A 16979-nucleotide genomic window follows, 5' to 3' on the forward strand; every position below is an offset into this window, starting at 1 on the left:
ATAGCATTAGGAGAACGTTCATCCCAAGGGGTATTATAAGGGTTGCAATCCAAAACACTTGAAACATTCTCACTTTTACTGTTAAGTACTTCTGTACAATAGAACCAGCCTGAATACAGTGGTGAAGAATATTTGGGAACATTTAGAATGCTGAAGCATCTGTTCTAAGGCTTATTTGACTGATAAAATTCAGACAAATGTACACTAGTGACTCAGGGAATTGCTACGTGTGGGCTATTCTATTAATGTTCTCCATTTTCACTTCCACCCAATGCCCGAGAGAACCACAAAAGTTCATTGTTCTTTAGGCATTAAATTGAACTTCAGTTGAGTTGAAAAGACAATGGCTAAAGGTATTTTAACATGAGGGTTCATGAACTTTCTGAATTGCTTCTCTGCACAATTTGAACTGCCTTATTCAGAAGAGCTTTCTTCATCTTGTGTGCGAAACTATGTATGTCTCTTCATCTGTATAGAGAGAATGATATTGTCAAAGTATCTTTTGGAAATTAATAGAGTTGCATAGTAAAACCTTGAATATGCTGGGCCCATGCTTTTAGAATATTTTAAAGGTAGGATATTTTCATGAACATTCAGTGACTGGCACTGCTATATGTACCTATATGTACCTATATGTAGGTACATAGATAAGAGGAGTCTTTGGTGGCAGAAGGGAGCTTCATGTATACAGTGGAAGTATGCATAGAAACTGCTAATTCATAATGCATTATTCAGCATCCCCTCTATATACATACACTAGGAGGCAATAGGAGATGTTGAGGTTGACTGCATAAAGCTAAGAAAGGAGAGTTAATTTGAAACATTTGTTGCATTGTGCAATAGTGCTTGTTTTTCTCCCATTCATTGTTGCTTCTACAGTCTTTATTTAACCTTCTATAAAGAGCAATTTAAATGAAAAACCCTAGATGAGTGCATATTATAGTTTTCTTAAAAAATAATAGACAATTTTGTGGAGGTGATCATGGCAGCACATTACGTAATTCCTAGAATGAGAAGACTTGATAGTTGGTGTGACTGGTCATGTAAACTTAAGGTTATCATACCTGGACTTTATTTATTTATTTATTAGTTGGACTTGTATGCCGCCCCTCTCCGAAGACTCGGGGCGGCTCACAACAAGTAAAAACAGTCACAACAATCCAATTAATTAAAATATTTAACGATTTAAGAAAAACCCCATGTAATAGCAAACACACACACAAGCATACCATGTATAAAAATCAAAAATCCAGACACCTAATAGCAAAAAGATTTGTGTGTCTCCTGGCTGCTATCTAGTGGCTAACCAGACATTTACAAACTTAGCAAATAGTTAGAATGTCCAGAGTTTACTTCCAAAAAATTATCTGGCACTCTTTTTTTTCAAAAATAGGAATAAATAGGAAGTGTCATATCTAATCCCGCTCCTGTCTACAGTGGTGTCCCTCAAGGCAGTGGTTAGAATGTCCAGAGAAATTTAAGAGAAATTTTCCTCCCACCAATATGAGACACCATTTTTTATTCATGTATTACTTTTTTTAGGCTAAGAGACAGGCTTAGATAACAAGCAATGGAGCCATCTAAGAGTGTCACCATTCCCTTTGATCCCCAGACCCTTTCACATAAATGTGTTTTAAGGGATTTCAGTAAGATTAGCAGAGATAGGGTCAATGTGGCCTCAGGGGGGATATTTGGCAGTTTATACTTCGAAGTTGTTATACACAGAGCAACATAAATTAAAACATCCATTAAAATAATTTTTCAGCACAATTTCAAACAAAATATTTTTTATTGAAAAATCTCTAAATTTAAATGATGAAATGACTTTCATGCCACGTCTTGTATTACTAGTATGGTATATTGTTACATATTAACAATACTAGTAGTGTATTAAAATGCTATATAGCCATGATGGCGAACCTATGGCATGCATGCCACAGGTGGTACATGGGGCAATATCTGCAGGAGGCAAGCAGTTGCTCTAGCTCACCTCCAGCATGCATGCACCAGTAAGCTGATTTTCAGCTGGCCCTGCCAATGCTACCGCTCCCCTCCTAGAAGTCGCCACGTGGCGCATTTTGGATGTCAGATAAGAACAGGGCTTGTGCAGAGACTCTGGAGGGTGTTTTTGGCCTCTGGAGGGCCCTTTGGAGGAGGGGAAGCTGTTTTTGCCCTCCTCAGGCTCCAGGAAAGGGTGAAAAATTGCTATATTGGGCTCATCAGTAGTCAAAAAACAGGCTATTTCTGGCCTGTGGAGGTCAGGCCAGGAGGTCATTTTTGCTCACCCCAGGCTCCAAGAAAGTCTCTGGAGTCTGGGGAGGGTGAAAAGCGGGCCTACTGGCCCTTGTGGAAATTGGGAAACAGGCCATTTCCAGCCTCCGGAGGCTTCAGGCAGGCCCAAGGGAAAAAAGGTTCACCATCATTGTTATAGAGGGTTCATCATTTTAACCATTGGTCTCTCCTAGGGTCTGATGGATAAAAATACAATACAGTAGATTAAGAGTGTATTAAACAAAACTGTCAAAGACCCCCGAGCGTACAATTTTCTAATATCTGCGGCCATCAGATATTACAAAGGGTACTGAGGGCAATTTACAATACATACAAAATTTCTGGTTGCAAGGGAATTCAGCTCCAAGAAGAAGTCCCTTGCTTTCTAACTGCAGCTGTTTGCCAGGGGTAGGGCCAGTTGCGTCCTCCAGACAATGTTAACTAGGTCTTATGCTGTGAATAACTCAGGAGAGTTAACAACAATACCATTTTATTAATGCACAGTTTATAAAAAGCAAAACCAAGCGAACATTCACTCACACGTATCCCAGCATGTATATTTCTCCACAGCTAGGCTGGACTGGCTGGGCTGTAGCCTGCTTACAAGGAAGAAATCTGTATCAAGCTGCTTATTTTAGTTTGCTTTTACATTCCTCCAGTTGTGGCTTCCTGATTCCATGTGTAAGTACATCAGGATAATAGGCACACAACTGCTGACTTTATTCTCACATTCTCAGGTGGTGATAAAGTTGTTCTTCTTTACATATTCTTCCTTGTCCCTTTACATATTTCATAGTTTAACTCTCAGTGGTGCCAGGCTGCATATCTTTAGAAATAACCACCAATAAAAAACCAGAAGCCTCTGAATAATATATCTGAAATGGCGCCAAGCTGGGAAATATGCTTGAATAATTCTCAAAGGCTTCTGACAGAAGCTATGTTGATGTTACAAGTATAAGGGCATAATTATGCAAATTCTTGTTATGTCATTTGGGCCAGTTGCAGCACGGCAAATGCAAATTGCATTATTTCTGTCATTTGCATATGACATCATTGCATCACGTATCTCCCTTGCCCGCCCATGCTGAACTCCCTCTTTGATCATCTCTAATTGATTAAAGTAGACTTTTTGAGTTCATATGGAGTATCCTTTCACCATGGAGGTGGGATAGTTTGCAAAATATGTGTTTTCTTTTTCACCATGTGATGCAGACAAATACGATGCTTAAGTCATAATGTTTATTTATATATTTATTTTATTTTATTGGATTTGTATGCCGCCCCCTCTCCGAGGACTCGGGGCAGCTCACAGCATATACAAAAACAGAACAATAATATAAATCCAATTAATACTGCATTAAAAACAAACATTAAATTCAATTAAAATAAAGTAAAACCTATCAAACCAATCATTCAACACTCATACTAAAAACATTCATTGATCAGGGGGAAGATCTAAAAGTCCCAAGCCTGGCGGCAAAGATGAGTTTTTAAGCTCTTTTGGAAGGCAAGGAGGGTGGGGGCAGTGCAAATCTCTGGGGGGAGCTGATTTCAGAGGGTCAGGGCTCCCACAGAGAAGGCTCTTCCCCTAGGTCCTGCCAGCCAACATTGTTTGGTCGACGGAACCCTAAGGAGGCCAACTTTGTGGGACCTCACCAGTCGCTGGGATTCGTGCGGCAGAAGGCTGTCTTGGAGATAATCTGGTCCTATGCCATGAAGGGCTTTATAGGTCATAACCAGCACTTTGAATTCCCTCTATTAACATTCTAAACATTCTTTCTGGCTGCATCAGTTAAATATTTCCTCCATATTTGTCCATTCAGACTAGAGTTTTAGAAATCGTCCAGAAGCAGGATTTCAGTAAACAAAATATCTTCCGGTTTCCAAATCAATCACTATTTGAAGACAGCAAAGCCTCCAATCTTTCCAAATGCAGGACCTATTGTCTATCTTTCTCATTAATAGCTGCAATTACATTGTATTTTGTATTAAAATAATGTCAAGGGAGACATTTGCTACATAGAATCTAGTGTTCCATTGCTATGGGAACTTTGAAACAGCTTGTAATTAAGTTTCTGTTGTTTAGAACTTGAAAGGCCAACACTGATTACTGTTGCAGTGTTGAGTCCATTAGCATCTATCAGTTACCTTTAATTATTTGTGTCCTTCCCATCTGTTATTTAGACATCTTAATTAACAGCTTCCCTTTCCCCCACCTTTCTTTCTATTTTGATGTAAGACTTTAAAAGGGTAGTAGTATTTATTTAGTAGATAATTACTCCTTTCTCACATATATATGTATATGTATGTTGAGGAGGGTGCATGAATCAAAGGTAAGAATCATCTGCTACCTACCGCTGTTGAAACAAACTCCCTTATCTTCCTTTTCTTAAGGGCTGAGCCAGTACTCACCAGGATAAAAGAAAACAGAAGACGAGTCATATCTCCATCATTTGATAATATCAAATATGACAACTTTGAACTAGAAGAGTACCCACTATCTGCCCAAGGATTTGATTGGGAGTTATGGTGTCGATATCTAAATCCACCAAAATCATGGTGGAAACTGGAAAACACTACAGCTCCTATAAGGTAATATCCATGTGTCAGTAAATTTTCATGAAAAGCAGAATTAAAAGGCCAAAGATAACGATATACAGCATCATATTGGGTAATGCAACATCTATAAGCACTACATGGTTGTCATGCATATAGACATATCGACCCAGGATGAAATTGAAATAATTTAAAATTGTTAAAAAGGCTGAAAATTTGTGAAGTCAGTACTGCTTATGTTTATGGTCTCCAGAGATTTAGGCAGAGAAAACCCAGTCCTTCTCTTGAGATGATGATACCATATAGTAGTATTTTAAATGTTGCTGATCCATAGATCCATAACCTCTGTACAATAATCAGTCAGTCTCAAGTGCATGAAAGCTGTTTTTGCAATGTTACAACTGAAGCAGAAGTCTGCGCTTCTGCAATTATCCATTATTGTGTAGTAAGTGATACCATTCGCATTATTTGATAAGTTGTGCACAACAAACGTAACATCAGCAGGAAATTGACTGGAAGAAGTATCAAGTTGTTTTCACCAACAATCTCTAGGCTTTGGGTAAATCTTAGGAAAACATAAATGATACGAGAAGAGTAAATTTGTCATCAACCGTATGCTGATCACTAACTCTACAATCTTGATAATTCCTCTGTCCACTTATATTATAAAAAGTAAAGTCAACTCTATAGTTGAAGCATTCTGAGAGTCCACATTTGAAGTGCTAGTTTTATAATTAGGGCAGAAAACTAAAAATATGTTTCCATCTTAAAGACATCTGGAAAAGATTCTTGCCAATACAGTGATCCCCCGGTTATTGCGTTCCCGACCATTGCGAACAGGGTAATTTGCGATTTTTCAACCCGGAAGTCAAAACACCATCTGCGCATGCGTGCCTTTTTTTTTTTCTATGGGCACGCATGCGTAGATGGCGCCCGGCAGATCAGCTGCTGGGCGGCTTCCCTGGGTCTTCCCCCTCTTGCTGGCATCAGCGAGGAGTTTCCCCACCGCCCACGCAAACTCCTCGCTGCCGCTCGCCCGCCCTTCGCCCCGCCCACGCCGTTCGCTCCCCCTCTTGCTGGCGGGAGGGCGAGAAGCCCTCCCCAGCACCCGCTTGCCCGCCCTTCGCCGCTCGCCCGCCCTTCGCCCTGGCCCGGAGCAGCCGACAGAGGTAGACGGATGATCCATCGCCGCTTCTTCCCAGCGGAGAAATTCCAGCCCCCACCTGGTCCCGCCCGATCCTCCTCCCTGAGGCAGCTCGCCCTCCCATGGCCGCTTCCTCCACCCTCCATCGCAAGCCCTCGCCACCGCAGCCAACGCGCGCTGCGATCTTCAAGCCCGGCTCCTTTCGGCCCAGCATCCCGGGCCAAGCAGCTGCCTTCCGTGACTGAGCCTGGCTCGCCCGGAAGATCGTAGCGCGCATTGGCTGCAGCGGCGGCGACGTTGCTGCCGGCTTGGCTTCCCTCGCCAGCGCAGCCAACGTGCGCTACGATCTTCCGGGCGAGCCAGGCTCAGTGACGGAAGGCAGCCGCTTGGCCCGGGATGCTGGGCCGAGAGGAGCCGGGCTTGATCCGCTGAGCCTGGCCGGCTTGGCTTCCCTCACCGGCGCAGGCAACACGTGCTGCCATCTTCCGGGCCAGCCAGGCTCAGCGGATCAAGCCCGGCTCCTCTCGGCCCAGCATCCTGGGCCAAGAGGCTGCCTTCCGTCACTGAGCCTGGCTCGCCCGGAAGATCGTAGCGCACGTTGCCTGCAGCGGCGAAGCCGGCAGCAATGTCGCCGCCGCTGCAGCCAATGCGCGCTACGATCTTCCAGGCGAGCCAGGCTCAGTGACGGAAGGCAGCCGCTTGGCCCGGGATGCTGGGCCGAGAGGAGCCGGGCTTGATCCGCTGAGCCTGGCCGGCTTGGCTTCCCTCACCGGCGCAGGCAACACGCGCTGCCATCTTCCGGGCCAGCCAGGCTCAGCGGATCAAGCCCGGCTCCTCTCGGCCCAGCATCCCGGGCCAAGCGGCTGCCTTCCGTCACTGAGCCTGGCTCGCCCGGAAGATCGTAGCGCACGTTGGCTGCGCTGGCGAGGGAAGCCAAGCCGGCAGCAACGTCGCCGCCGGCATGGGCGGCTTGCCAGCACCCCCCGGTCCCCCAACCCGGGTTTGGGGGGCTGCTAGGAAGCCGCCCATGCCGGCGGCGACGTTTTAAAACAGCCGCGCCGCTTTCCAATGAGTCCCAAAGACAAACGTCAAACTTTCGCGTTTGTCTTCGGGACTCATTGGAAAGCGGCGCGGCTGTTTTAAAACGTCGCCGCCGGCATGGGCGGCTTCCTAGCAGCCCCCCAAACCCGGGTTGGGGGTCCGGGGGGGTGCTGGCAAGCCGCCTATGCCGGCGGCGACGTTTTAAAACAGGAACCCCAATCTTCGGCTCCTCGCTAGCGCTGCGGGAGTAAAAACACCATCTGCGCATGCGCAGATGGTGTTTTTACTTCCGCAGCGCTACTTCGCGAAAACCCGCTCGTTGCGGGGGGTCCTGGAACGGAACCCTCGCAATGATCGGGGGATCACTGTATTTAAATGAGAGAAATGGAGCCACTCTACAGCATAGTACTATAGACAGTATCATGAAGAAAAACTTTATATGTGATCATTTTTAATTTCAATTTGATGGGGAAAATGTGTTTATTTTGTTTGCAAAAGAGAATAGTATTTTATGAAATTTGCATGGATGGGATTTTTTTCTAGTTTCAATTTAGCTGCACAAGATGTACATGTGGGTGATCTGTTTTTTCCAGGAGTCTGGCTTCTTATGTTTCCATTAAATCTCAAGGGAAGCATCATAAGGAATCACCTTCTTAAGGACTTACTTACTTTAGGAAGTTTCAGTATCTAGGGAAGCTTCAGACTGATAGGAAAACATATCACAAAAAACATCAGTATTATCCTGCCAACAGTAAACTAAGCTCAAAAATTCTTATTGAGAGAAACTCAAAATGAATTCTGAGCATCCTGGGAATGAAGTAGCAAAATCACAGTGGCAGAAAACTTTGAAATACTTCAGGACCAAATTTGCCATCATATTAAAAGTCAATAAGAAACGAGATTAATGTTCTGTACTTGTATCAGTGCCTGTAGCTCTTCTGGATTTCACACAGAGAAGTCCACAGGGGGTTAGCTATGAATGTAAAAGACACCATCAGGGTAGTGTGACAGAACCTTCGTATCTTTTGTATATACATCATGATGTTACATGCATGAAAGTAGCAGAACTTATGGCACAGCGCTCCTGATCATTTTGAAGAAAGATTTCAATCCTGTGGACACCTCTGATTTGTAGTGCTAACTGATATATATCAAGGGATATTAAAGGGAGATCAATCACCTAGATGACTGAGGCATACTACATAAAGTCTGGAAAATCATTTCAGAATATGAAAAAATAAAATGTGAAAGGTTGGAAGTTTATGGCTTAAGTTAGTTAATGCCCTGTGACTGTCTACTGAGACATTTTTCACTTCTGGTAAAAACATATTTCTGTCATGACAAATTGGGATAATTTTCATGACATTGTCAGCTAAACCATGTCCCCCCTGAATAGTTATCTAACTATGATTAGTCGCTTTTTGATAGTTCAGTGTGCTGGCCAAATGTAAAACTAGTTTCAAATTGCAGTCATGGCAACTAGAAGTGGTAGCTGCTTATATTTCAATTGCACCTTGGAACAACCGCTAACTGTGATTTAATATTATCACATGGAATGAAGACTAGGAGGTGATAGACATGTTCATCTTAAACAGCGGGAATTGTTTAGTGCTGTTTACTTTATCCTATCAAAATTCAATTACAGTAGTAGAGTAATTTAATTATTTGTAAGAAAAGGGAAGGACCCATTTATGGAATAAATAGAATAAAAATATGAATGCTTTGGCATTAAAAACTTTAAGGCTTAAAAAAAAGAGGGACTCTGAGGTGGTGAGGAGGAGCACGCGCCTCCCATATACCCCGCGCAAGGCTACCTCCCTTGCACTGCGCCAGAGAGAGAAACCCAGGGGGAATGGCAGGAAACTGGCCGGACCTTTGTGCCGCTCTCAAATTTCCTGGGAAATTTTTCCAGGCTTGGGTTCTTAAGTAGAAAATGGTTCTTAAGAAGAGGCAAAAAAAATCTTGAACTTGGTTCTTATCTAGAAAAGTTCTTAAGTAGAGGCGTTCTTAAGTAGAGGCACCACTGTATAGTGATTGACTTGTGTTTTCTTCATTCCAGCCTCCTATACTTTTATTATCATTGCACACAGTCTGCTCTGCATAAGGAGAAAAGGGGAAGTTTAGGAGTTGTGATTTTGGAAATCTTATGATCACATCAAGAACAGATGTCTCATCTTATTACAGCTTGATCATCATTATCAGAATAGAATAGAAATAGAATAGGAATAGAATAGAATAGAATTCTTTATTGGCCACGTGTGATTGGACACACAAGGAATTTGTCTTGGTGCATATGCTCTCAGCGTACATAAAAGAAAAGATAAGTTTGCCAAGAATCATAAGGTACAACACTTAATGATAGTACAGGTACAAATAAGCAATCAAATCATATTAGGAACCAGTCAATATAAATTGTAAGGATACAAACAACAGAGTTACAGTCATACAGTCATTTGTGAAAGGAGATGATGGGATGGGAATGGTGATGGGAATGGTGAGAAAATTAATAGAAGTACAGACTTAGCAAATAGTTTGACAGTGTTGAGGCAATTACATTATTTGTTTAGCAGAGTAATGATGTTTGGGGGGGGGAAACTGTTCTTGTGTCTACTTGTCTTGGTGTGCAGTGCTCTGTAGTGTCATTTTGAGGATAGGAGTTGAAACAATTTATGTCCAGGATGCGAAGGGTCAGTAAATGAATGCTAAATTGTTTCTTCTCTTCTCTAACAACTGTTGAACTCCTTTAATTAGAATCCAGTTGTCTCCATGTTCTCCTCCTAATGATAATAGTGGCATTTCTGTCTTTGTCTCTGCATGTCAAAGTATGCACTAGATTTTTAAAAAAAATAAATTAACACTCTTTCCTTGCTTGGTACAGTATATAAATCTCATGTGGCCCTGACTCCCTCTTTTGGTGACTTCATGAAGCTGGTTGCCAAATTGTCTGGTCTTTCCAGGAGATATGTTCAGGCATGGCAAGGCAGTATAACCGAAATGTCCACAAAAGGGTGGAAACACAATACAATGAGTTGCTGAGGGCCCTAAGCAGTGGAAACACCACATTGGGCTCAAGCTGTGTTGAATACGCACATCAGTCTTATAGTTTGATTGCATTGGCATCCAATATGTGTTGGCAAGTGTTACTAGTTTTATTATGTCATTATCTATGTTTACCTGTGGATATATGCTGGTGTGCTTATGGCATGTGAAAGACTGAATGGAGATGTATGGAAGAAAGAATGTATGAAAAGTCCAGTGTGGGAATGGGTAAATCAAACCTATCTGCAACTCTTTCAACCAAATGCATACTTTCCAGGGAATTACACAACATCTGCAAAGGGCACAGTTGTTTTAAGGAGTTGGAAAACCAGTGTCTCACGTGCTCCAAAGTATCCTTTGAATCTGAAGTGCTATATTGATCTATCAAATATATATAGGAGAGACACCCTCACTGAAGTTTTCATATATTTAATAGTGGGTACATATTAGCACATAAGTGCTAATAATCCTGTGCTATTTTCATTCCCAGTCATATGAAAGCCAAACAGGAAATAATATATGCATAATGCAGTTTTTCGTTCCTGCTTATTTATTGCTTTCCTGATTATTGAAACATAAGGAGGATTAAAGCTCAAATTAGAAAGAAGTAAAATCTTGGACAGAAGAGAACAAGATTGTAATTGCCTGGTAGCTCTTCCCTTCTTTTATCCATTCTTTTATTGAAAATTGTGAACACAGCACACACAGAGAGACACATATAAATCATAGGTATAAATTTGGTTGCTGCTTCCAATGCAGTCACGTTTCACATTTAATAAAGGATTTGCACGACATTCAGCAGTAAGGCAAAAATTCTGGAGATGTATTGATTTTGTTACTTCGGAACTATTGGAAACACTGGAGTTTAAATGCTGTTTACCTAGGAATCCTTGAAAAAAAATGAGACTTCCAACAGAACCTTAACAAGGATGTAATAAAACTATCTGCCTATTATTGAAAAAGAATTGGGATGGAGATCTTAATGCAGTTTCCCCAATGGATTTTTCTTTAATTGTATTGGACTCCAATTTTTTTTAATGTGCTTTGAAGATTTGAGAAATAGACGTCAAGCAGTGGAATTCTTTAGTAGTTTTGTCATTATTTATGTGTTTCAGTGCTTAAGTCCTAATAGAGGGATGAGAGGTTGCATCATATAAATTGATGAAATTAATAAATAAATACCATGATGTGGAACATTTTACTACTATTAAAAATGAGTAATGATTTTTAACTAGTCCAGAAAGGAACATCTTTGTTCATGTCAAAAAGCAAAGGGTTTTTTGTTTAAAGTTCACCTAAATTTATCTTATAGCTAAAGATGAGACAATGAACTGCTCTGAGTTGCCTTAAATGATATACATACAAAATCCATATGTATTGTTTCTATTGTTGCTTGTTTTTTCAGGAGTCCGGCATTGATCGGATGTTTCATAGTAGACAGGGAATATTTCCAAGAAATTGGTCTACTAGATGAAGGCATGGAGATCTATGGAGGTGAAAACGTGGAACTTGGGATCAGAGTAAGGAATCATTAAATTTTAATATGTTTGGTACATGTAAGCATCACAAATAATAAAAACAATGACTTAGAAACATGCATTTTTTTTACATGATTTAGTGATTTTTGATAAAATTAGCGTTCAATTTTAATGTTGGCGATAGGATGGTTTGTGTATTGGAAAGCTGAAGAACTCAGTGTTACAGAATGTAAATAACATATCCCTGAGCTGGTTCTTTGCATATTTGGCTTCTTTCATGGAAAAAGTCAAAAACTATATCACCAAACTTATTTAAACATGAGCAAAAAGAAAACAAAACCTGTTACTGTCATATAGGATATCTTTTCAAAAGAGATCTGATTAACTTTGGGATTGAATATTCTAATTCATGGTCATTTTCTCATATTTTAACTATTTAATATTGCCACTTTAGTCTATACTAATTCTGGATCATTGCATTGTCCTCTATTATAAATGACTGCACTTCACAAGTTGAACCTGGCACCAGTTTTATATTTTATATTTTTATGATATTAATTTTTTTATTATGGTTTTCATTTCATTTTATTATTGATATTATTTTAATTATTGATTGGGTATGCCAGAATTTGGTATGAGATATATAAATATGTTAATTAAATAAATAATATAAGCTATATAAATATGTTTTTATAGCTATATATATATATATATATATATATATATATATATATATGTGTGTGTGTGTGTGTGTGTATATGTATGTGTATATATATATATATATATATATATATGTATATATGTCACATGTTTTTTGCTGAATTTGAAAATTAAGGAAATAATTAAGAAAATTATGTTAATATTTATATAGCTATATATAAATATGTTATTTATATATTTATACATAACTATTTATAAATATATAAATTTATATATAAGTTATATATAAATATGTTAATTAAATAAATAATATAATTGTATTTAGCAGAATATGCACCAATCCTTTGGGAATTTTCCACTGAAAAGTATAATCCTACATTTCTTTTGATCTATGTAAATTACTTGAAGTGATCAACAAATTTATAATACCATATTTATTAACAAAGGTAAATTTTGACAATCTCATATTTCTTTGTTCAGAAAGGAAAACTCTTAATGGATAATTGTTTTCTTTGTAGTCACTTTATTTAGAAGTATGTTTACATCCACAGGACCACTGAAATACATGTGTTTGAATCTCACTTAGATACTATCTTACATAGACTTAAAAATAGAACTACTGCAAAATCAAGGTGTAGAATTATTTACACATTTTAAGAAGTGGCAAACCTATAAACATTTATTGTTGTGCAGGGAAAAAATGTTTTTCCAAGACATTATTGCTTGTTTAAGATAGTTGAACTATTTTAGAATCAGACGAAAGAGGAGATGGATAATATGTCGTTCCTTGTCTGACTTTGCTGAAGGTTATTTTTCATAATGATACAATTTCTATTCCACAGATAAGACATATAGATTAGCCACAGTCTATATGACTTGGGTATCTCAACATTTTCCTCACAAAATATAATCTTGTTGACTTTTTAGCAGGGCAGCTGATTTTTATAGTGCGTAAAAGTATTCATAGGAAGATAGCAGCCTCCACCCCCCAAATCATTTTATTTTAAAAAATGGGGCCATGGTTTTTTTAGTTCAAAAATTTATTCCCTCAGTGGGGTTGATTTGAACTAGAGAAATATCCATTTATCTATTGAGTCTCATGGTTAATTTATCTATTGAGTCTCATGGTTTTCAAATGAAAGATTCACTTGAAGAAGTATAGGGTTATAAAACTTCTTTATAGACAATTAAAAATTAAGGCATTTATTGGATTGGGTATATTGCAATTACACTGGGTCAGGAAAAAAATATTGGTTAATTTTCTCTGTAACAGATATATTTGATTATTCTTTTGGATTCTACGAATAGTCTATAGAATGCAAGGGACCTTCAGATATTTCTCTAGAAGAAATTGGTTCCCAGAATTGTTACCATAATTCTTTTCCCTGTTAATCTCCAAGCAGCTACTTTTCATTCTTGTGGACATCACTTTCATTTAGCTTGTTAGCACCTTTTATTTTAAAAATGGCTACAAATTCCAGATGTCTGCCCATTGTTATTGTTATGACTAATGTTTTGGGCTTCCATCTAGCACTCCCACCCAAGTATTTAACGGCAGTATTTTTTCAATCATTCTACTGAAGGTGGAGGTAGCAATATATAAAATTTAACTGCATCTTCACCTTCACTGGATTTTATTATCTTAATTTATAGTAATTGTCTAAAAATCACAGTGCATTTCAAGGCACAGCTGACTGGGATGAGTTAAAGAGAAATAGGCTTCTGATATATCCTATCATTCTTGGTTGGTCAGAAGTTTGTGCTTGGGTATTTATGCTATATCTCAGGGAGGGGTGAAATCCAGCAGGTTCTGACAGGTTCTGGAAAACCAGTGGCAGAAATTTTGAGTAATTCAGAGACCCAGTAAATACCACCTCTGACTGGCCTCAGAGCGGCATGGGAATGGAGATTTTGCAGTATCCAAGATATCTGCGAGACCGCCTTCTGCCGCACGAATCCCAGCGGCCGGTTAGGTCCCACAGAGTTGGTCTTCTCCGGGTCCTGTCGACGAAACAATGTCGTCTGGTGGGACCCAGGGGAAGAGCCTTCTCTGTGGCTTCTCCGACCCTCTGGAATCAACTCCCCCCAGAGATTAGGACTGCCCCCACCCTCCTTGCCTTTCATAAACTCCTTAAAACCCACCTCTGTGGTCAGGCTTGGGGGAACTGAGACATCCCCCCCTTGCCTATGTAATTTTGTGCATGATATGACTGTGTGTATGTATTTTATCTATTGGGGTTTTTTTTAAAGACTTTGTAATGTGAAACTGTTATTTTAGATTTTAATTATTAGATTTGCTACCATGTATTGTTTTTATCACTGTTGTGAGCCACCCCGAGTCTACGGAGAGGGGCGGCATACAAATCTAATAAGTAATAATAATAATCCTTCTCCTGCAATGTCCACCAAGCCACATCACACAGCACCAAGCCACACCCACAGAACCAGTAGTAAAAAAAATGGATTTTCACCATTGATTCCAAAGGGGTTAAAATGGCAGCCCATGGGCTGGATTCATCATGCACAGGCCACGCCCACCCCAACCCCGGGAAGAAAAACACATCACAATATGCCATGTGACGGCAACATGACACCACAAGTTTGACATACATGCTGTATCCCATAGTCTTATATCTAACATAATAGACTACATTTCATCCTTTGTCATTAATCATCTGCTTGCAATCATTTCACAGAGTTATCTGAAAGCATGAGGGGTGGTATCATCAACATGAAAGCAACATACAGTTCTATATGATTTCCACATAGTAATCCTCTAGAGCAGGGGTGGGAAACTATAGCCCCTTTATACAACCTATAGATTTCAACTCTTAGAATTCCTGAGCCAGCTGTAAAATTCCTTAATAGGTTCTTGGGGACATTTCTAGAAAGGAACAAAAATATTGGATAATGTTCTTATCTGGATAGAGGAATGTAATTTTTTTTCCTCCTGAAAAGCCAAGCCGGAGATTATTCTAATCTTTCTTTGAGGTTTTTCTTCCCTATATTTAAAGAATATAATTGGTAGAAGATGAACTAGAATTGATTAGGCATGCTTTATTTATTTTTTTCAGAACCTGTTCTGAATTTACTTCTTGTAAGGAACAGATATCACTCTCTCCAGAAGGTGGCTATTTATATTATCACTGCAGCAAAGTTATTGAGTTATATTACAATGCATTAGCTAGCTGCGCATTTCTGGGGCCATTTCAAAAGTTGATAATGGCTTTTAAATTTTACACGGATTAGACCCAATTGAATCAAAGGACTGTCCCTTCATACAGTACTATTGTAGATGCCCCTCTTTTTGGCCCACTAATTAAATACCATAACAGATTAATTAGTTCTCCTATCAGATGTTTTACACTGCTAGCTCATATTTAGCATATTGTCCAAGTCCTTCTCCAATGCTGTAATTCTAAACTATGAATCCTCCTTGTATTTGTACCCTACATTTCTGTTTACCAAATATGATATTTTACATTTTCGCCTTTGAAAGCAAAACTATGATATATACAGCTGATATTTATTTATTTATTTATTTATTTATTTATTTATTTATTTATTTATTTTTGTTTTGCTTCCATTCAGTCATATCTAATTCTTAGAGACTGTCTGGACAAGCCCCCTGCAATTTTCTTGGAAAGTTATTTTAGAAACAGTTTGCCATTGCCTCCATTTTCCTAGGGCTGAGAGAAAGTGATTGGCCCAAGGTCACCCAGGTGGCTTCCTGCCTAAAATGGAACTAGAACACAAAATCTTCTGTTTTCTAACCTGATGCCTCAATCAATAATTAAACTGGCTCTCAAAAGAAGTCACAATTGTCTATGTAAAATTTCATACATAGTGAAGGCTACAAAAGAACTCTGTAATCACGTTTATTTTGTATTCTCTAATCTCTGTTTTTCCTCAGATTAATCAATGGCAACAGATAAAATGGCAAATTCTTTACAAAAATATATTACAGACAAGAGAGATGTACAAACTACATCTTCCATAGCAGCCATCAATGAGTCAAGACAGAATTGGAACAGCTCCACAGAAAGCTGTGCACTATGTGTTGAGCTGAATGACTGGATAGTTCTGTTCACTGGCAAGGAATTTAATAAATTATCCTTATGAGACTTTCCTAATAATTTTCATGACAGAATATGGCTGCAAATCTCTTAAGTAATATGCTGGGCAGACAATTCACCTTGCCCAGTAATGACGTTAACACTGATGGACAAGGCAAGATAAAGGCATATGATTTTGTGTTGGATCATTTTAAAAAATTAGACACTCTTTTTCTAATCACTCCATAGAGGCCCAACCTTACCTATATAAAATATATATTCACATTTGAAACTCCATAGTGTGCAAGAGTAGCATATTTTTCTCTTTTAGCTGCATCAAAATACATTACAGTGCTTTAACAGCATCAAAATAAACTACAGAGCTATAATGGACTGATAATTCCAACGGTATATCTAGCATTTTACATAGTATTCATAACTAACCTTAGTTATAGCTGAATATAAATAAATGAATATTTATAGTGCAATCTTATGAGAAGCAATAATACCATAGTTGTTAGATAATGCAAATGTCTTTTGTTTTTGTCCCTTATGTAGAATAGGTTTGCAACAAAGAAATGAATCTTGGGAAAATTAACAAGATCTCCATTTGCTTATGAAAAATGCCTTCCAAAGTAAAGGGAAAATATTACTATATACCCCATAATTTTTAGATATAGTTAGATTAAAAGTCTAGAGATGTTCATAAGGTGAAAATTGCCCCCTGGGGAATAG

At 39.0% G+C, this 16979-nt stretch overlaps 1 protein-coding gene across 2 annotated transcripts in view; it reads left to right on the forward strand.

Moving 5' to 3' along the window:
* The window catches only part of GALNT18 (polypeptide N-acetylgalactosaminyltransferase 18), a 424313-nt gene that overhangs the window by 318309 nt on the left and 89025 nt on the right, over positions 1–16979 (forward strand). For both annotated transcript variants that reach the window (XM_070735536.1, XM_070735544.1), the window contains exons 5-6: positions 4666–4863; positions 11457–11571. In XM_070735536.1, the coding sequence (XP_070591637.1) occupies positions 4666–4863; positions 11457–11571 (313 nt within the window). The remainder of the gene's footprint in view (positions 1–4665; positions 4864–11456; positions 11572–16979) is intronic.

This window comes from Erythrolamprus reginae, chromosome 1 (genome assembly GCF_031021105.1).
Source record: "Erythrolamprus reginae isolate rEryReg1 chromosome 1, rEryReg1.hap1, whole genome shotgun sequence".
Classification (NCBI taxonomy): Eukaryota; Metazoa; Chordata; class Lepidosauria; order Squamata; family Dipsadidae; genus Erythrolamprus; species Erythrolamprus reginae.